General features: G+C 39.5%; 1 protein-coding gene across 1 annotated transcript in view; it reads left to right on the top strand.

Moving 5' to 3' along the window:
- Positions 1–22211, top strand: part of LOC149303295 (cilia- and flagella-associated protein 61-like) — a 92372-nt gene that overhangs the window by 22768 nt on the left and 47393 nt on the right. The window contains exons 10-16 of the mRNA XM_089481424.1: positions 1016–1179; positions 3048–3081; positions 5410–5549; positions 8791–8917; positions 12571–12648; positions 13366–13572; positions 15006–15144. Of these exons, the coding sequence (XP_089337550.1) occupies positions 1016–1179; positions 3048–3081; positions 5410–5549; positions 8791–8917; positions 12571–12648; positions 13366–13572; positions 15006–15144 (889 nt within the window). The remainder of the gene's footprint in view (positions 1–1015; positions 1180–3047; positions 3082–5409; positions 5550–8790; positions 8918–12570; positions 12649–13365; positions 13573–15005; positions 15145–22211) is intronic.

Genomic DNA, 22211 nt, shown 5'->3' with positions numbered 1-22211 from the left:
TATGACTACCCATATTATTCCCATTCCCATTCAGAACATATCTGGGATATTACACAAGGACCAAATAAGGTTCCTGATTTTTACAGCAGGAGAAATAAGCTGAATGGTTCTTACTGTATATAACGGTATGTTTTTAAGTCATTTTTGTGACAGGTCCAGTTTTACTTTATGGACCTAATATCCCACACAAACACAGCCTCCTGTTAGTTGGGGTAGCTGGGGGTTTCTATACTTATGTAATTAGAGCAGCTACATTAAAACTTTTTTTTAATTTATTACATTTTTTTTTCTTTGACAGCGAATTCCCCTTCAAGTGAAGCCAATAAGGAAACAGATAAAATCCACTTTCCTAATACTAAACTACATTAATATATATATATATATATATATATATATTACTGTATTTAATGCCTAAATAAAAAAATACTTATTTTTATACATGGCTTCCCCTTTAGGGAAGCATTTTTCTGCTTTAGCTTAATGGCACCATTATCACATAATAAAGCCTAATAAAGTAGCATGCTGAAATAATGTAAATTCAAACTAACATTATTAAGAAACAAGTACTGCAGCTTTCATCACACCCCTCTAAGGAAGAACCCGTATTAAGGTATTTCAGCCCTGCTGCAGCAGCTGCCCTCCTGCTCATGGGTCCAGCAGTGTTTGCATTGCTGCTTGCAGCAACCAACCAATGACAGGGAAGCGCTCACATCGAGCGGACCACGCATCTATCATAAGCATATAGTGAATATGATAGTAAAAGTTCAAATTAACCTTTTTTTTTCATTTTAAAATTAGTTGTGTCCATTTCTATATGTACACCGTGCTCTGCTAGCAACATTTTAAAATATATAATAGCTGTGATGTAATCTGTACGCTGTAACTGCTTTGTCATAAAAATAGTCCCCTTTTTACTCCGTAACGATCAGCATTTGGTCCTACAATTGGTTGTTGATGAAATAGAAGGTGATTTATAGAAAAAAGAATATACTTAATCCCTAATCTGTTATTGCAGCAGAAAGAAAAGTTGAGCATGGCTTCAAGTGCAGATGATGCCATCACAGGTATGAATTACAAATCCCTGGATATAGCGAGCCACCCATTCCAGTCTGTGTACAAAGGTGACGTAACTGCCTTCTGCATCCAGCTATTCTGCATCGATGAAAAGCACCAGACAAGGCAAGTTTATAATTATAATTTCTTGTTTTATATAGTGCCATCAAATTCCGTAGGGCTGTACAATGGGTATAATCGCCACAAGTCTTCGTGTGTGAATTTTCTGTAAATAAAAATAATTTAAATAAACTTGCAGAATGTTACAGAATGTACTAATCCACTTTTGTGCCATTTTCTAGTGTAAGGATCAAGGATATTTTTTCTTTAAAAAAAATATATTTTCTTACTGTATGAAAAGTGTTGACATCCCTAGAAATACCAGACTGGAATGGAAAGAGACATAGAGTTTTAAGCAGATGCAATTTTTTTCCTTTTTACATAGAGACTATGTATTTTCATTCATGTGCAGATTTAGGAATTTGAGAAAAATGGTTCTAGTTTGCTTTGTGAATTCTGGGTCATTATTAGTGAATATATATATATATATATATATATATACACACACACATATATATATATATATTTATTTAAAAGATGTCCAGCTTTTATATCTTCCAATCAATCTGCAAAGAAGATGTTATATAAATAGGCTCAAGTTGTAAAGAAAAAAGTTTAATCTTAGTTACTTGAAAACCCATACTCTGGTCCAAGTTAAAGAGTAATATTATTAAAGTGTAGTTAGTGTGAGACAATATAATATAATATAATATAATGATGTTTATGTAATTTATACCAGAATTTTAGCATTGTGAGTAATTACTCCTTAATTCACATGTGTAGATTTGCTATGGGTATCCAGAGCAGTTTAGGGGATGCCCTTTCATTTGTCTTCAAAAATTACCGTATTTGCTCGATTATAAGACGAGGTTTTTTTCAGAGCAAATGCTCCGAAAAATACCCCTCGTCTTCTAATCGGGGTCGTCTTCTAATCAGACCTCAAATAGAGGTCTGATTATGAGACTAAGATCCAGATCCCCCGCACCGCTGCAGGGGACCTGGATCCTCCTGTCTCCCCCCCCCCACACTTTCCGGTGCTTCCTGCTGTATTGCCGGGGCAGCGGGTGGACGTCTACGCGATCCACTGCAGCCGGAAGGAGGTGTGGCTAGCAGCGGGGGTTGTCTGCGTCCGTCGCAGATACCTTCCCCGATTGTCAGAGATCAGAACTCTGATCTCTGACAGCCGGGGAAGGTATCCGTGACGGACACAGACAAACCCCCGCTGCCAACTGCAATACAGCAGGAAGCACCGGTAAGTGTGTGTGTGTGTGGGGGGGGAGACAGGATAAGCCACTCTGCCCCATAATATGCCTTTTAACCCCCTAAATGCCAGAGTGGCATATAGGGGTATAAGGCATTTCTGGAGGCAGAGTGCTCTATACAATGCCTTTTAACTCCCTTAATGCCACTCTGCCTCCTGGAATGCCTTATACCTCCCTATATGCCACTCTGCCCCATAATATGCATTTTAACCCCCTAAATTCCAGAATGGGATATAGGGGTATAAGGCATTTCTGGAGGCAGAGTGGCACATAGGGGGTAAAAAGGCATACCATGGGGCACAGTGGCATATAGAGGGTTAAAAGGCATATCATGGACCACAGTGCCATATTGGTGTGGCAAGCCTGGGGGCAGATGTGCGTAACTGGGGGACAGGTTGGAAAATACAAGGAAATAAAAACAAAAAAAATATTTTTCTCAATCATAGCTTTTATTTAAAAAAATAGTTTACATGAATTAATATTTACTGGTAAAACTTTTTTCCTTTAGGGTCGTCTTATATTCAAGCTTTTTCTTTTTTTCCTAAGTTAATATTCAGATTTTGGGGGGTCGTCTTATAATCAGGGTCGTCTTATAATCGAGCAAATACGGTAATGTACATTTTTATAAACTAATCTAATTGTTTTTTTTTTTCTTTTTTTTAATAGGTCAATGGATTTTTTAAATTATGTTTTCAGTCGCTTTCCCGTAAGTGTTATCACATGGAAATATTTTAAGTAGTTCTTACTACATTGTTTTGGGAAAGGAATTATAAAAAAAAAAATATCGTAATTGTTTTGTTATGGCCATTCCCCTCCCGGTTTGCTTGTCATATGAAAAAGGCCTTCCTCACTGTTCCCATTGTCCAAAATGTCTTGGTATGTCCCCTTCAGCACACCAAGACATTTTGGACAATGCTATGCTTCCAACTTTATAGGAACAGTTTGGGGAAGGCCCTTTTCTATTCCAGCATGACTGCCCCAGTGCACAAAGCAAAGTCCATAAAGACGTGGTTGGATGAGTTTGGTGTGGAAGAACTTGAGTGACCCACACAGAGTCCTGACCTCAACCCCATCAAACAACTTTGGGATGAACTGGAACGGAGATTGCGAACCAGTCCTTCTCATCCAACATCAGTGCCTGATCTCACAACTGCTCTACTGGATGAACGGGGGGAAAATTCCCACAGAAACCCTCCAAGCTCTTGTGGAAAACCTTCCCAGAAGAGTGGAAGCTGTTACAACTAGACTTGGGCACCAGGGGGCTCTTCGTGTTCGTCTTCGTGCTCATCTTCGAGGGGAAAAAATCTTCGTATTCCGCGAATATTCGCCTGTTCCTGTCTTCTCTTCGGGCGAATATTCGTGGACATTCTTCGTGTTCGGTTTTTCTTCGTTTTCCCGGTTAAGGGGTTAATACGGGGTTAACGCAGCTCTGACGCCAGGAGTTTAAATGTACGTATGAGCAACTCTATTGGTCGTCAGCAGGGGGCGTCGCTCGTACAGACTGTTAAACTCCTGGTGCCGTAACTTATCCGGCACATCCCACTGGTCTCCCTCCCTGTTCAATTAGTTAAATGTGCGTACGAGCGACATTTAACTAATTGAACAGGGAGAGAGACCAGTGGCATCTGCAGGGTAAGTTGCAGCATTGGGGTTTTAAAACCTCAATGCTGCAACTTACCCAGCACATCCCACTGGTCTCCCTCCCTGTTCAATTAGTTAGTTTGTGCCGGGTTAAATGTCCATACGAGCGACCAATAAAGTCGCTCGTACGGACATTTAACTTATTGAACAGGGAGGGAGACCAGTGGGATGTGCCGGGTAAGTTGCAGCATTGGGGTTTTAAAACCCCAATACTGCAACTTACCCTGCAGATGCCACTGGAAATCCATAGGTTCGCTGTCAGGGGTTAAGTTACAAAGACCGTGCGAGTGAGCCTATTGGTCACCTGCAGGGTCTTCCTCTGGCATCAACCAATTGGTTGATGCCAGAGGAGGTCCCTGTAGGTGACCAATAGGCTCATTCGCACTGCCCTGTAACCCGTGACGGCGAACCTGCGGATTTCCACTTCCGGGAACTGCCGCAATGCCGCGAAGACAAGGTAAGTTAGAAGGGGGGGGGAAAGAATGGTAGACGAAGACGATCACGAAGATCTTCGTGGTGTGTGTCTTCGCCTTCGCCCACGTTTTACCGCCGCCGTCTTCTCTTCGGCGTGTCTTCGGAACGAAAACGCACTCTTCGTGCTCGTTTTCATGTTCGCCCGAAGACGAATGCACAAGTCTAGTTACAACCGCAAAGGAGGAACCAACTACATATTTAAATCTATGTATTTAGAATGTGAGGTCATGAAGGTATAATGGTCAGGTGTCTCGATACTTTTGTCCATATAGTGTAGTTTGAGATTAAGGTGGGCGCTTCAACAAATACAAATTTGACTATGTTTTGCATTAAAAAAGTATTTAACAAACCAAATTGCAGTTTTAAGAATATTACATAATAAATAAATATAATAAAAAGTTTGCATTTCTTATCTGATGGGCATTATCAAGAAAGATTCTGTAAAGTTTAGAAAGGGATTTGCTAATTGGACCTTCTTTTGGGTGATATGGTGAGAGGACCATTTGCGCCATAATTGCTGGTAACCCTCAGTTTATTGTATTATGCGGAATGACTGATCATTTAACACCTTGTCAAAGCTTTAAAATGTGTTTTATAACTGGGAATGGTGTAAAGTGCCCAAATTACCTAGAGGACATGCTTCTCATGAATTGAAATCTTTTGTTGTAAATATTTTAAAAACCGTTGTAAAATGTAGTGAAATGTATTAACACAACATATAACAGGTCCTTAAGGACCTTGAGGATGTTGGTTAAAATGCTTTGAGTGTATTCTGCTAAAACATTCCTGCGTGATATAATCCCTTTCCCAGACAATAGCATATGTTCGCTTTTATATATAATGCGCTCATGAGTTACTGAATGCCAGGATTATGCACCATATCTCATCGAGTGTTTCTTTCTTTTTTATCACCACAAAGGACAAAGACTTCTGCATTATTACAGTACCTCACCTCACCCCCGAGTTCCCTTTGCTTCAAGGCTTTGTCCGTGCTGTTCCTTTAAGCACAAGTACTTTGTCTCAGGAGCTCTATCTCTTCCACCGGGCTGGTTTAATCAAGTAAGTAGAATATGTCCTCTCTTGACGGATCTTTTACACCTGTTCCAGCTTCCAAAAAGAAACACAATATACTGTTGTGTGAATCCATTGGCCTTGAGCTATGTAACAAAGTCAAAAGACAATCACCCACACATCTTATTCTGCCTGGCTAAAGATAAGAAATGACATGTTTTAGTCAATTTAATAAATGGATATATGGAACAGCAACATAAAGTAGATTTGTTCTCATTAGATCACATATCAATGGATTGTCCAAGGCGTCATTTGTTATCATCTTCATGGGCTCTCCTCACTAAAGCCAGGGCTGCCTATATGAAGGCGACAAAGTCTTACTTATAGCCAACAACATTACTTCTCTTATAGATGGGCCATATGTTTACACTTATGCAATTCTAAAAGTATAATCTAATATGGGTAAGGCCACTTAGTCCCCAGACATAACAGTAAGGCCATTGATGTCCCAGACATGCCTGAGGCCGTCCACAACCATATAATGGGCCACATGCAATTTCTGGTCTAACAGCAGTGCTTTTAGAAAGCATGCCTATGTTTTTTTTTAGTGCAGCCTTACAACTTATTTTTTTTAAAATTCAAGTTTTGAACACTTTTGGGCTGGATGGACTATAGCCCAGGCATTTTTGCTTTACTCGGCTGCAACTTGGTTAAAAGTCTATTAATGTTATATCGTTTGAAATGAGAGGGTATCCCGCGTGTAGGAGAAAGAGTCTCCTGTACTATGGGCATGTGCAAGGTTGGAATGATTTACTAATGATGCTAATGTGCAGTCACGCCTTACAGGTATGCTTAGTATGTGTAATGCAGACATGTAACAATCAGTAAGCAGACTCTTTCTTTTGAGTACATCCTCCAACTTACCATCTTTCACAAAGAATCACTCTGAACAACCCAGGAACCAGGACTGATCTTAGCATCAGGTATCCCAGAATCATGGGGATGCCAAATGGTGACATGTTTGTCCTAGAGGGACAGGTCTGAATTGGTGGCAGTCTCTACAACACTTTACTAGGTACAGATTATCCTATTGGGAACAAAATCCCTAAAACATCAAGGCAAAAGAAAAAACTTGTTTCTAAATGAAACAATAACTGTGTAAAAAACATAATACTACCTAACATGGAGAAGAATGGTCTGGGGGGTTTACCAAAGTGCTATATTGACTAGGACTGACCCTGCCAGGAATGGTAGAAGGTCTACAATTATTTTAAAAATAAAAATTTGAAAGAATGATGCATTGTCACAGGTTGTAAGGGACAGATTGTTATTTAACTTCTCTGAAAGCCACAATTGAGCCTGGAATAATATTTGTTAAATAGTTAGTATTCAAAAAAATGTTAGTTTTGTTTTTGGTCCATTCTTTTTTAAACAACTAATTTTGTTTCCGGCTCTATTGGTTTGGACTAAATTCGGAGGACTTTCTCCAATTGAGAAATGAAATTCGTCATCATTCAATCTCTCCCACTCTCTAATGGTCTCTCTCATATTCTGATCCTTTTGCTTCATTTTCATTTGTATCATTGGGCGGGAAGGGGGGCCCTCCTCGTTTTTGGACGTTTGTACAAATTAACAAAATCGGCAAAAATTCATAAAAATCTGAATGGACAAGTCTACCGGATAGTTCACAACATAAGCAAAATAAGAGATGATTTATGATTTTATTGTTTAGGGATATTTTATTCTAGCGAGAATACATTTTTCTAAGATGTGTTTCTGGGGAATATGTACTATTTGAGAGGCAGGTTTCTCTGTGTTCACACCAAAGTGCTTTTCTTCTAATGTACTCTTAATGCGATGGATAGTGTTTCTGTTTGTTTGAATGCAAAGTGCATCAGAAAGTGAATGCTAAATAATAAAGCTAATCAAATGGATAATAGGATCCAGACATATATCAGTGTCGCAGGAGTGAGCTGTAATTAATGAGCACAGATCTTAGAGGTAAGGACACTGAGCATAATTAATATTAGGACTTCTGCTTATTATGTCTCTGGTGATTTTCTGAAACCCAATGCTTAATTAAAAAAATAAATCTTCAGTTCATGAAATGCACGAGGGTACAAGATTTAGGAGACATTGTTTTCAAAAACCATATATTGGGGTTAGCAAATCCTCACGTTTAAAGGTGACATTTTAGAACTTTAGTAGATGGAAGGAGAGAGTGGATCTCTAGAAATCCTGTCCTCGGCTATGTTTTAACATAGGCTGTATCCCTGTGGGTGCAATAGGGAAGTGTACAATGCAAGGATGTGAGCCATTGGTTCCCTGGGTGATGAAATAGTTAAACATTATATGGAGGCAGGAAGTGAAGATGTTGGAGGGTAATGGGGTTAATCTATTTGATATACTGATAGCAGTGATTAGACTGTCGGGCTCCTTGGTATGATTCTTGGTCAATGGCTCATTGGGGAGATCAATAATTTCCTTGTATCTGACCCATTTACACTTATCCCATGTACCAAACATCCTTCAGAGATAGAATGCCGGGATATGATGTATTGTTTTGACATTGAGAACAGATGATGGATGGTGTTAGGGCATGGTGGGCTGCTTGGGAAGCTGTCCTGGTGTATACACCACTGTCAATAGGTGTCATGAGGATGTTTCCGCTCTTTAAATGGTGTTTAATAGACACAAAAAATAAGTGCATCTTTTAAATAAAAAACAAACTCTTTCTGAAAGCCATTTCATGCTTCTGAAGTATGTTACTTACTTTATTCCCTTACATTTTAAAGGTTTTCCACACACATTAATGGACCTTTCTAGCATGTTAAACATATACACTTTAGCTGATCCATCTTTTTTTATCTTTTTAATCGCATAAAGTCAACATTTCAAATGTGTGTTGTTTGTATGGCAACAACCTTCCTTTAACTGATTTTGTGTCACATGACACCTTCCCTGAAAAATTCTGAATGTGGCACAATGTGGCATGATTCAATGATTATTTTCTGAAAGGATTTGGGGATTTAGCAGTACTAAGAACTATAATTTTTAATACTGCAAAATATGTGGAGAGCACATTGACTAAACTGACGGGGTTAATGTGTTTATGGCCTTATAGCTGGTTTTCCCTGAACCCCACAGTAATAATGATTCTGGAAGAATATCTCCTGGGGGCTTTACAATGAATATGAAATCTCTAGCTTTATCAGAAGCTGCATTAATGTTTTTAATTTGCAGTCACATTTTTCACAATGTCACATTGATATTTCTTCTTCATCTTCAGCTCCATACAAGTGCGGGAGGCTAGATCCAGTGATGTCCCAGCTGTTGAAAAACTTTTAGAAACCCTGAATGTTCATGATGATGTACTAAATGATCTGAGAATCTACAACCAAGCTCGGAGAGACTCTGTAAGTAACAAACCTTTTAATTGTAAGAAGGATTTTACATGGTGTTTGGCTACAAAACTATAGCCTCATATACAAAACTCAATGTTATAATATATCTATAGACAAACACTATTTTCCCCATCGGAGGCTTCTTGGAGAATTCAGTTACCCCCCAGATAAAATCTACCTCCCCAGATAAAAAATACATCTCTAGATCATAGACCATATGGAATCCGCCTCTCCAAACCTAGCCCCATATAAGATCTAGCCGACTCTCCTTACTCTACCAACAGAATCCATCCTGCCCTACCATACCTCTGGTGGAATTTGTCTTTCCAGATCTCACCCCTACATAGAATCTGCTTCACCAGAATATACCGCTGGCAGAATCTGTGTTTCTAGACCTTACCAATGTGTAAAATCACCGGATAACCAGTGGCAGGCTGTTTCCTACTTGCTGTACAGCAGACATACCGTATTGGCTCGGATATAGGCCGCACCCTAAAAGTTTTTTAAAGCACCAAAAAAATATGCTGGCACTCTGTGTCCCCCCCCCGAGATATGCTGCCACTCTCCCCCCCCGAGATATGCTGCCACTGCCCCCCCGAGATATGCTGCCACTGTCCTCCCCCCCCCGAGATATGCTGCCACTGCCCCCCCGAGATATGCTGCCACTGTCCTCCTCCCCCCGAGATATGCTGCCACTGCCCCCCCGAGATATGCTGCCACTGTCCCCCCCCGAGATATGCTGCCACTGTCCCCCCCCCCCCCGAGATATGCTGCCACTCTGCCCCCCCCCCGACTTACCAGAGCAGGAGTCTACTCTGGTAAGTCTTGGGGGCAGAGGTAAAACGCATCGTGCGGACGGTCACCGGCTGCGGCGATGCGGGTAAACAACCTCCGCAGCCGGTGACCGTCCACACGATGCGCTTAGACAACCTCCCGTGCCGGCACCCCCCCGTGGAAAGTGCCGGCAGGGGAGGCTGTCTCAGTGTATCGGAGAGTAGGATGCAGGTCCCCTGCCCCGCTGCGGGGGATCTGTATCCTAACCCCGCTGCCTGCCCGGCTACCCTGAATATAGGCCGCAAGTCTTTAAAGTGGGGGGAAAAAAGTGCGGCCTATATTCGAGCCAATACGGTATTTTATCATTTAAAATATGCATGTTTTAAAATAAAGCTTTAATAACCAACACATTCAACAGATGTATTGTAGTTTGTGTAATTACATAGCACGGCATGTTCATTATTAGTGCAAAGATACTGTGTTATTAAAATGCACAATGCATGGTCATTACCATTATGAAAGTTAAGATAATTGATTAGCATAATTATACATTGTGATAGGTTGATAATTGGCATATTGATATTCATTGCCTTTATACAGCTTGGCATCTTCATTAGCACAATGTATAATTTAAACATCATTTTATATTGTGTGGTGTAATCAAAGGATGGAAGAAGAAGAATGGACCACAAAAGGAAGCACAAGGATCCTGTGTAAGAGCGGAGACTGAAGATCCTCACGGATTAAATTGTATTTCTGAGCAACTTCCAACGTCTGGACTGTGATGTGTAAATTACTAGTTAATGGATGTGATTTAATTTTTAGTCTTCGGTCTCCACTCTTACACTGGATCACCGTCAGTGGACGTTTTTGTGGGCCATTCTTTATTTGTGTATATTTAAGCAACAGTTTGCAATGAACCTGGATCAAGTCTACATAACACAATAGGTCCGTGGACTGGTTTTTTTATTTAGTGGTGTTTTAAAAAGGAAGATTGACGCAAAAAAGTAAGATTTATTATTGGTATGATAAACTTTTGCTTAGGCCTACATGTTTCATTCTGAGGAGCGTATTAAAAATCCCTTGAATTAATTCTCCCACTTAAGTCCATAGAACCGTTAAGGGAAGAGTATTTCTTTCATACAATTTAGGAGCCAGGAAACAATTGGAACCTCACTCCCATCACACCTAATTTATTCTCATCACATCTGTCAATCACAAATTACACCTTTCCCTTACATGTCCCAACTCCCACCAAAGCAGTAGAAAAAAAAATCTCAACATTCCTACAGAGTTTAGCTGAATTTGCAGAGTAATTTTACTGAAGTGAGTGAAGGAGCTCATGTTAATGAGTGGCCAATTACCACCATGTCAGTGAACTTTTATAGAAAGTCCTCTGTCAACAAGTAGCAAATCAGCTCTTAAAAGCACAGATTATATTGATCTCCCTTTCCAGCATTACCCTGGTAACACATTTAGCCTTTTCGTGCCATTAAATACCAAACCATGATAGGGGGTTAGACATTTTGGGAAATCCATTCATGTTACTGTCATCCAGCAGACATTATCTGAGAACTCTTGTGGTGTGTGGAATAGTCCCACACGATGATTGATACAAGGGCTCTTATTGTGATGTTAACTAAGCACATAGATAATTATGGGGCTAAAGTGAAAGAATTGGTTAATAGTAATGTCTTTCTGATAGTATTTACCTGGACCCATTGTACAGCACTACGGAATTTGATGGCGGTATATAAAACAATAAATAATAATTCCACATCCATAGTAAGTGCATGACAGTCCTTCTTCTGCAAAAAGGGTTGAGTTGGCCCTGTATAATGAATTGTTAAACCTGTGAGGAACATTACCTATGCGTTATACAAGGTCACCTCAGTCCTTCTTGCGGGAGAAGCTCACTGGGGTTGGACCTTCATCATGTATGGTGAAATCTCAGATGTACCAAAGTATTCTACTCTCCCCATTGTTCCAGCTCAGAGTGCAGGAAGCTATGCTTCTTCCTGACACCATACAATGAGTGCATCCATGTCTGTCAAAGAGTGCGAGGCAATCAGCACTTTGTGATTATGCTGTTTTCTGAACGCACTCCTTGAGCTTGCTTAGAGTAAAGCTTGAGTAGGCTGAATGTGGGACCAGATCTAGGAGTTACTAATCGGTAGTAGTGCAAACCACACTGATGCCTGTAATCCTGGCCCTAACAAGTTTACTACAAGTGGGACCATTGTAACAGCCGTATGTTTTCTCTAAAAATAATCATGTCAACTATGTTAGGGTAAGTAGTGTCTTCTGCCATAGTCCATTATGTCACTTAGTTACTAAGTGCCAGCCTTGCATCTGTTCCTGCATCATCTGTCAGATTCAGACAGAGATATCACTGAGCTGTGATCATGCGTGCGACTCGTGTACTGTCCGCTTACACGGCGATTGTTTGTGACAGGCAGACACAAGATTATTGTGCTGTGAAGTTAAAGAACTTTTATCTCCATTTTGGAGGGGGACTTCCATCAAAAGTATAACATTAAAATGAGTTTAAAAAAATATTCTATTGTTTTCTGCCTTGAAACGTTTCTAGTTTTCCGATAATACAATATTTTCAGGCATCTGAATATTAGCAATTTGTATAGCTCTGTTATCTTCGGCTGTAACGGGAACCAGGGGGTCTACCGGGACGTTCCTGGTTGAGGCTGCTGCCTTCCTCTTAGCAAATGTTGGCTACAAGATGAGTAGCCGCTCTGGTTCTCAGAGTAAAGGTGCTCTTCTGGGTGGGGGGGGGGGGGATTAAGGTACAAAGAAAAACTATCCTTACGTAAGAGAATGTGAAATCTTATCTCAGTAGCAAGGTATAAATGTGCTTTCCGTGCTGTTGCTTGCAGGATGGGACCCCTGTGCAGGCGTTTGTCGCTGAAGTTGCAGACCAGATTGTTGGTGTCTCTGTGCTCAGAAATGAAGAGGTACCTTGTTTATATTTATTCTTTTTACTTCTGATCTTCCTGTCTGACATCATAACACGTTTCCTTCTAACTGACCCCCAATTAAGAGACAAGGAAGTCTGTTCTAACAGACCCAATTTTAGCGCTCCTCCCGTTATGCCCTAGCTGTCGATGCTGCACTCCGAGATATAATATATGTGTGTATCGTGACAGCCTATCGAATACTATCTCTGTTTTGGGGCTTAAAGGCAATAGAATGATTCATTCTAACACATTTTTACCCTGTGGAGCTATTTAATATTATTTTAAATAAAAAATATGGCTCCAGTAACTTCAAAAATGTCCACCATGAACCATGTCTGTCCCTTGATGGGATTAGATTTACTGTACTCAAGTCATTAAGTTACACACAAAAATAAGACTTAAAGAGATGCCAGTCATCATATACCAGTATTGAATACGCTTGAAGCCACACACTAGTTTGCCTGCAAGGATCTTTTGCAGAAGAGCTTGCATACATTGTCTGATCAAAACTGGAGGTAATTGAGTTCTGAAAGGCTATTTTATATATGATTGGCAAAAAGCAAACTCATCACAATGGCATTAGTCAGCTGGAAGGGTTACATAATAGTCTACTCACAAAAAAAGTCTTTCTATTCACCTTTTTCCTGTTTTTATTTTGCTAATAATGCTTGGTAGTTACTGAATTGTGCTAAAAGTGTTGCATTCTTGCCTTAGGACATTGAATACATCCGCTCACATTACAACATTGAAGATTTTATATATTTCAACCACCACCAACGCGATGAGCATGGACTTCTTCAACACTACACGTTGAGTCCTATTTATAAGCACTATAGCAAGCATTTCCTGAAAGAGATTCTCCGTCTTTCCCATAAATCCTGCCTCTACTACCCTGTATATCCACTATACCAACAAAACCAGGTAAGGAAACAATGTCCTTTATTGATGTATATTTACATCCAACATTTTAAAAACTACTTCTTTGTAAGGAGATGATGGGACCATTACTGAATGGGGTGAAGTAAGACCTACTAACGGTAATGATGGTGGATAGTGGGGGCTTTCTACTGAGGAGAGCCTTGTGCATAACTGTACTCTGTGCCCCTGCTGGCTTAGACCTCTTCACTTGCTCCCTTACGTGGCTCAGTTTCATTAATGAGAGTGCTAGAGACGTGGCCATACCATATTTAAGCTATTGACAAATGTCTTGAGAGTACGCATCTGAGAGGGACCTCTTGTTCTGTACATCATTATTGTCATGTCTTGTTGCTCCATCTCAGAAGGTCTCAAATCAACCCATTAAACTGTCACCCACCAGGTATGTCTTGGGTGAAGATTGTGCTGCCCTGGTCTTAGATTATAATACCCGTAACATAAGCGTGACATTACCAGTGGCAGTATGTTAAACCACGTTTGTCGCTTTTTATTTTTATGACCATGTCATGTTCCAAGCCAAGATTCAGCGTTTTCTTATATTTTATGACAAAAGTGTAACATTCACAATTTTCTTTTCATAAATGTTTCCATGCTTTGGCCAACTTTCACTGTGTCTATATTTAATGATGGTTTAGCAGAAATGATATGTATGTGTATAAACTTTACCAATATTGTTCGTATTGAAATGTTAACATATTCAGAAATGTTTTAGTTTCAAAAAAATGTGTACATCTAATGGTAGACACAAGGCACACAAAGAATAGTTTTTGAAGCGCTACAGCTTGAAGGTCCATTTTTTGCATTTACCGATGATAATGTCACCAAGTCAACAATGGCACTTTCCCTGGCAAACAGGTGCCATCTGGGTCTAACAAGAGCGGCAGCGGCAGAATAACTGTCACCTGTCCACAGTTGCCATCGTTTGGAGTGCAGTTATTAATGAAGAATATCAGGCACGAGTTAACACTGCCGGTTTAAATTACCCCAAATGTCTAACCTTTCGGCGTCTCTTCATGGTGTGTTCCATGCCAATTCCAGAAAGGTTAGCTTTAAACAGTTTACAAAATGGAATGAGGTCAAATCCAGCTGATTTATGATTACTGCAACGAGAACGGACCCCTGGGAAAAAACACTGGGACCAAAAAAATGCCATAAAGCAAGCCACTTGTTTATCTACCATTCCCACTGAGATGGTAATGTAATTACTCTCATAATTATCTTCATTAGTGGTGGGTATTATGCGAAACTCATTCCTCTGCTCTAGAAGTATGTTTATTTGCTATTATTTTTTCCCTAACCCCTGCACGCGCTTTGCCAAGGCTGTTAAGAAACTGCGTGTTTGCTAAACTGTGCGACAGACATCTGCGAGGCATACAGCTGACATTCTCCACGCTGAAGTGTACATTGCTGTCTTTCAGTTTAAGAATCCCTGTGCCCATTCTCTGACATCTGCCCTTCATTACATGGTTCCCGTGCGACCACGGCGACAGATTGTGTATCCTCTGGAAAAGCTTGGCATAAATGCTCCATCAAAGCAGGTCTCCAAGGATCAGGTGGGTAACAGAAGCTACAGCAGGCAGCGGGCGCAGTGCCAGCCTTCTTCATGGCCCGGCAGATGGTATGGAATTACTGTCTTAGCTTGAATAGGTTGCTTCTTAATTACATAGGACCTGATGTTCATACCCTTACAGGCTAAGACACCGTGATTCTCAATGCCCCGATGTTTTACCTTTTAGCAATTATAATAATGATAATAAATCTTTTTCTATTTATGTAGATTTAACTGATATTCTACCCACTTAAACCCCTGTTTTAAAATAAAATGCATATTTACATAAAATGGATTTAATTGTTTTAACCTAAATAACTAAGTAGCTCCAGACACATTACTTACATGGACATGTCTTGTTGTCACTTATATTAAATGGAAACCTGGCTGTACGTTTCCAGAGGCGTTACAAATACACATAAACTGTTATAGAATTTGAAAGCAGATGAGAACTATTCGGTCCGTCTAGTCTGCCCATTATTTTTTTACTGTAAAGACTCAAACCTTAATCAATACTTGGTCTGGTCTTAGATTCAGGATAGCCAAATGCCTATCCCATGCATATTTAAATTCCCTCACTGTATAACTGTCTACCACATCTGCTTGAAGGCTGTTCCACTTATCTACCACCCTCTCAATGTAGTAAAATATCCATACATTGCATTCCCTCTAGTTTGGGACTATAACCTCTTTTCCTAACATTTCTCCTCCTTTGAAATATACTCCCCTCTTGTATCTTGTAAGCCTTTTAATTAATCCGTAAAAGTACTTTTGTTCTAATTATCTATTGATCAAAGAGGGACCAGCCAACTCGCATCAAATATTCCGACAGGCAAAGTATGTGCGTGGAAATATTCCCTGAACGGCCGGGTTTTAATATGACACATAAAGCACGACTGTTTGCAAATATAAAATAATTTATTAGCCAAAGCCTTTGAGAACAGCATTAAAATTCTGACAGCTGCTAACCCCTTCCCCACTCACGGCCCTCGCAAAATTCAGCTCTTTAAACAGATTTTGCCCTCGATGGTCGCGATCCCGTTAACAAGCAGTAAACAATGATAAACTAGCTTCGTAGCAATTTACTAATTCTTTGCAATGATATCCTTGGAAAAAAAAAATCTGCAATTTCAAACCTGTTTACTTCCTCACCATCTGCTAGTGTTCTGCAATCCATCTGCTCATCGTAATTATGTAATTATTGATACGAGAAAAGAATAGGCGATATAATTATGTAAAATAATTGACCTGCATAGAAATGTGTTTTTGTATTTTTTTTTTCTTTGCTTTTTTTTTTGTCACTGCACTTGGTGGCAGGATAAGAATACGCAGCTATGTGTGTGTGTCTGTGCGTGTTGTCGAGCTGTTAAGACTATGTCTTGGGTGCTGACAGCGAGTGCATTGTGTGCTATATCTACTCTAAGTGGCTTTTCTTGATTACATTGATGTTGTAGAATGAAAGTTTATAAAAGGGACAACTTTCCAAGGTGAGTTATTTAAAAGGCACTTTATTACATTGGAAAAGGCCAGAATCTGGACCCACTAGTTGGGATTCTTTTAGCATTTTACCTAATGCTAACCGGTAAATTATACTTTAGCATTCTGATGCTTATATCATTTTTGTCTTTTAACGCTTTTGTGTCTCATAGGAAAATACACATAGTATGGTGGATGCCGTTCCTTAGATAAGCTATTTGTTCACACTGTTTATTGACAATTGTTTATTGGGCAAACAGGACATAACAAGTAGTGCATTACTTACGAATTTGAGTTTACAGATATGAAAGATGGGATCTGCTCGAATGAGCTAACAATCTAGGAGGTGGGGTATGTAACACAAGAGGTGCAACCCCAGTGTAAAATGTTATTAGATATACTGTGTGTACAGACTAACTGGTAAGTAAGAGGTATGGTGGGAGACAGCCGACGGCAAGAATGAGACTAAAAAAGGTGGAGGAGAGTTAATGGTTAGTTGACATGTTTCCCTGAAAAGGTGTTTTTTAAGACAGTTTTGAAGGCTTGGAGATAAGGGGAAAGTTTTTCCACTTTGGAGGGGAATGACTGATTTAGTGCTTTTCTTAATGAGATTTGCTAATTTTAGGTTACTTTACTATGCATTACCCATTGCTTATCAATTAATACATGTGGCCTTAGACTTACGTGGTCTCCTACTTGCTTTGTACTTGTGGTTTATGTAGGTAAGGCGTCATCAGCCATAATTGACAAGGTCAAGTCGCACATTCCGAAGACATTTACTAATGTAATACAGTTTTAAGAAAAGCTACTTGAACAACTACTTTGCACAAACGTAGCACCATAATATGTTCAAGGCTAGATGTTCTTCTGGGGGAAAAACAAATTAATTCACCCGTGTCTCAGTATAGGTGGCCAGATTCTCCTTGCGGAATTATATGGCCGAAAAACGACAATATGTGTTAAAATCACAATGAACAATTGCAGGAAAAAGTAAACAGATAACTCAGTGGTGAGGCTCGTTAGGTAAAGTACTGTTGTCTGCTGTAATTTGGGGCCCATAGATGTATGTTTAAACATACAAGTAGAGATCCTGTGGCCTATTGTATTACACGTAAAAATCAATATTTATGAGCAAAATGTCCGGGGAAAGGGAAAAATACATTTAGTGCCAACTATTCTAATTGTAAACCATTGAAGGTTCCTTTTTACATGATGTACTGAACCTACTTAATAAATAAAAAAATAAATTGCGATTTCTTGTGAAATCTCAGACAATGAGATACCTGGTCAAGTGGTTTTCTTTAAGGTCATCAGACAAGAGAGGTTGTAGACATTTGTCTGCTCCTGAAGTACAGATCGCAAAATAGTACTCTTATTTTTGAATTCTATCACCATTGTACAAGTTAGAAAAGTATTTTAACTGTTTAACTGCTGGATGAGGAGGACATAACACTGTATTCCACGCATCAATGCTATTTGGAAGATACTAATCTTTTTTATTTGACTCATAAAATAAATTCTGTAAAGTGAAAAATTTCAAGAGACAAAAGAGAAAGGAGGTCCCACTGAGACCCTAAAAAGTTCCTGTGTCAAGCAAAGAGTAACCCATCTGGTACCCAAGCCTGGCATATCTATGTCTGGCAAGTACAGTGGCTTACTGAGGTCTGAGCCAGACAGGTCTATGACAGCAAGCCTAGAGGGGGAAGCAGCCCCAGGGCCAAGTAACTATGGGCCCCTCATCCTGTTGGGTGATAGGCCTCCTAGTGGACCGCAGCTTTCAGTGAGCCATTTGAGGAGATCTCCTTTTAAACTGGCCCATTTATATTGAGGGGATCTGTGCAGATGTCTGTAGTATATTTTACTGCTGCACCAATGTGGAGCACTGGGATATGATGCCAAAGAAAATGGCCAGAGAAATGACAAGAACCCCCCCGACATGGTAGGGCACTGCCCTGAGTCACACCCAGGGCAAAGTCCCTGAGCAACTAGGCAAAGATTAGATTAGCTTTTAAGCCGATTAGCCTGGACAAGTGCAAGCCACAGGTGACCCCAGAGGAGTCAAATGAAACAAGTTGCTTTGTGCCAGAAGTAGAATTTCCAATTCATATACAGAGCAGTTATTAAATGCTGCTCCTTGACACCTGCTTAATAAATGGACCTTGACCTTTCCATGATTTTTCTTTAACCTTCAGAGCTTTTGCTATAATTTAAGGTAAATGAGCTGCAGTCACTTTGTTGTCTAGTAACCGACTGCGTTTACAGATATCCCCCAGTCTACGACGTGTCCAAAGAACCCAAATATCCCTTTCCTTATCGTCCTATTTCAAATATTTCATTTTTAAGTCATTGATTGAACTCAAGACCCTCGTTTATTACGACTCTTTTTTTCCTATGTCTTGGAGGTGGTTTTATGGCATGAGCTGCTATCGCAAACACATTACATCTAATGCGATGGGCAGCAATAAATATCCTCGCTGTGGCTGTCAGCATGTTTCCTGCGTTGTTACAATTAGCTCTCATAGGAGAGGCGGCTGTTACACAATCCTCTCAGGCAGCAGATGGCATTGTTAACAAGAATGCTCTGAATGTTTGTCACTTCTATGTATTTGTGAAATTAAAAAGGAAGATGACCTACCTTCGTATGAAAGCAAAATGTCAGCTGCATACAGGTGTTAATGGCGTTTGTGGAAAGACAGAATAACCATTGTGTTTCAAGAACATGAGCATCTTTTTTAGAAATCTAAAAAGCTGACAAGTAGGCAACAGAAAAGAAATATGGCTTTTCATGAATAAAAAAACAGTAAGGAGATATAACAGAAGTATACAATGTAACCGAGAAAGGGCAGTTAAAATTAGCAGTGGGTAAGAATACAGCTTTCAGTCTTATTTTTGTGTATATATATATATATACGGTGGCAAGAAAAAAGTAAGTGAACCCTTTGGAATTATCTGGTTTTCTGCATTATTTATTTATAAAATGTGATCTACATACTGTATTTTTTTGAACAATTAATATTTTCTTCATAGTGGGACTGCCAGGGACAGTAAATTATCTCCTAGATTTTATATAAACGCATTTCAACAGTTTTCAATTACTTTCATCCTTTTGCTGTTCTCAAAAAAGTTAGGAATTAATAAGGAAAAAAATACCACGTGATCTACACCCTCACAAGGCCTTTGTATAGAGTGTTTTGTGCGAAATGGTTTGCCTTTTTTGCTTAATTATCCGTCAAACGTTACCGCAGATAATTTGGCCCATATGTTTTCCTGCTAATGGGTTGAAAGCTATGGTTCACTGAAAATGTATGTCGCTACACATCAATTTAGTTATCTTCAACCTGTTTCTAGGAATAATTAAACAAAACCTGTTGCTATGCGCAGGTCATATGACTTTTATCTTCTGAGACACTTGTCAGTGTTAAAGGTTACCGTTCCCTGCTGTTACTGTGAAAATGTCTGCATCCCGTGCACGGAAAGGGAAAAAACCCTACGCTGCAATGTGTTTACTAACGCAGTAAAACTATTGCTTAATAGTTGCATCTGCATTTTATACGTATCCTCCTGTTAGTCCATGTTTATGAAGAAGAATTTAGCAGGAAGCGCTAAAAGTGGAGCAGTTGCCATGGAAACCAGTGGAACTCACCGGCCTGGCGGCCCTCATTTAGCATTTGTATACACGGGGTCTGTATAATGTGTGGTTGAGGCTTGTTACACATTCAGACTAATGTGGATGAGGTGCTGCTTTTTAAAACATTTTTTTTGGAATGTTTATTTGTAAATCTGTGGCATGCTGACAAACCGGCAAGTGTGTTTCTTTGATTGGAGAACAAATAAATTATTTATGCAGCTTCACATTTTCTTACCCCCCAACATTTCAGGTGTCCAACAGTTGGTGGGGCAGGTGGCCTGGTAACTTCTCCCCTTACCCCGCAAAGGAGGCAAAATGACCTGTACTGCAACAGCAAAGTCCTCCATTGATTTTTCCCCCCTCCCTGGGTCAACCATGGGAGATCAGAGGATGCCCTGAACATCTCCTTGCGCCCCAATACCCGTAAAAGTGGCAATAATGGCAGTGGCACAGCTTTCCTGGACAGTGGGACAATTGAGAATTGCCACAAGATGTTCTGCTTTGGACCAATGCATAACAGCTCCTAATCTAATAATGTTTATAATGCTGCAGTTAGTTATAAAAGTGTTAAATTAAGCAGTCTATATAGAACGGCGCTTTAAATTGTGCAGCAAATACGTTAATGGTACACCTTCATTTCAAACACGTGTTTTGTATGTTAAAACATAATGTTATACCAGCAGGCATCTGCCTACTTACCCAATTTTTTATTTTTTTATACTGCGGTATAAAGTATGCAGTTCTAGGGCTACTGTCTATGTTAGAAATGTGTTCTAAATAATATTTCATTATTCAAGAATGCTGATGTTCTTTCTCTCTCATTTATTTACGAAGGAATCGATAACAATTCCTTTTAAATTGTGATGAACCCATAAAGTCTGCATATCTCTAAATTATATATTATTCAGTACCATGAATACCTTGGAAGAACGTGTCCCTCGCGAACTTGAACGTGAACCTATAGCCGTTCTGTAGAAAATAGTCCGCCAGATTTCTGTGTATTTTATTTATCTCGTTATGTAGTTTGTTTTACATTATAAAAAGCTTTTTTGCTGTGCGATGTAAGACAAAGTAAAACGGATTGTGATCAGAACTGTGTATGTCATGTGTTATAGTTGATGCTAATTCTTCAGGGGAACATATGTAGTTATGCGTGCTGACAGTTTGTAGAATACATTTGACGGTATGGGACCAATCCACCTAATTCCTTATTCCCCGGGGCCAATTTGTGTACTTAACTATTAGATAGAATGAGGATTTCTGAAGCATGGCAGCTGTTGGATTTAGGGCCATTGTGTCATCAACAAAAAGACTTATTTTCTGTTCATGCGTTGCTTTGTTCAAAGGACATACAGGCAGTTACATAAAATAGATACAGTTCATAACCCGCTTACTGTATTCATCCATCGGGTTCCTTTGGATAATGACATTGTAAATTGGTTTTGCTGTAGAATTAACATTGTAGTATGAAGTAGTACAGCAAGTCCAATAGATTTACAGACATTATATGGGAAATGTCATATAATAAGTGAACTGGGTACACAGATGTTAGGAAAGAAAATATAAGTAATCCAGACACATTTCTACCACATTTATTAGGGTGATTAGTCAATAATGCTATATCACTATTTAAAGCTGTTTTGTCAGTTGTGTACGGGATTGCTCAATATATATATATATATAATATATATTAGTATATTATACACAGTATATTATACACATATTAATGACAGTTTTGCTTGCATTGTGCTTGTGGTGACGAGTAATACAAGCTACTGCTAAGCTCTATATATGGGACCCTGAGGATGGTGGTGTTTAATTTACATTTTTGTGCAAGAAAGTTGGAGCAATATGCCTGACAAATCCACAAAGAAATTTAGAAATGATCTGAAGAAATGAAGACTGTGTTTGAATACGCACACGATCAGATCAAATGTCCTTCAAAGGTACCTTATCTGACCACTGGATGTC

The sequence above is a fragment of the Sceloporus occidentalis genome, unplaced genomic scaffold (assembly GCF_023333645.1).
Source record: "Sceloporus occidentalis isolate IW3139 unplaced genomic scaffold, rSceOcc1.0.p SCAF_15, whole genome shotgun sequence".
Classification (NCBI taxonomy): Eukaryota; Metazoa; Chordata; class Lepidosauria; order Squamata; family Phrynosomatidae; genus Sceloporus; species Sceloporus occidentalis.
This window is presented reverse-complemented; position numbering and strand designations above follow the sequence as displayed.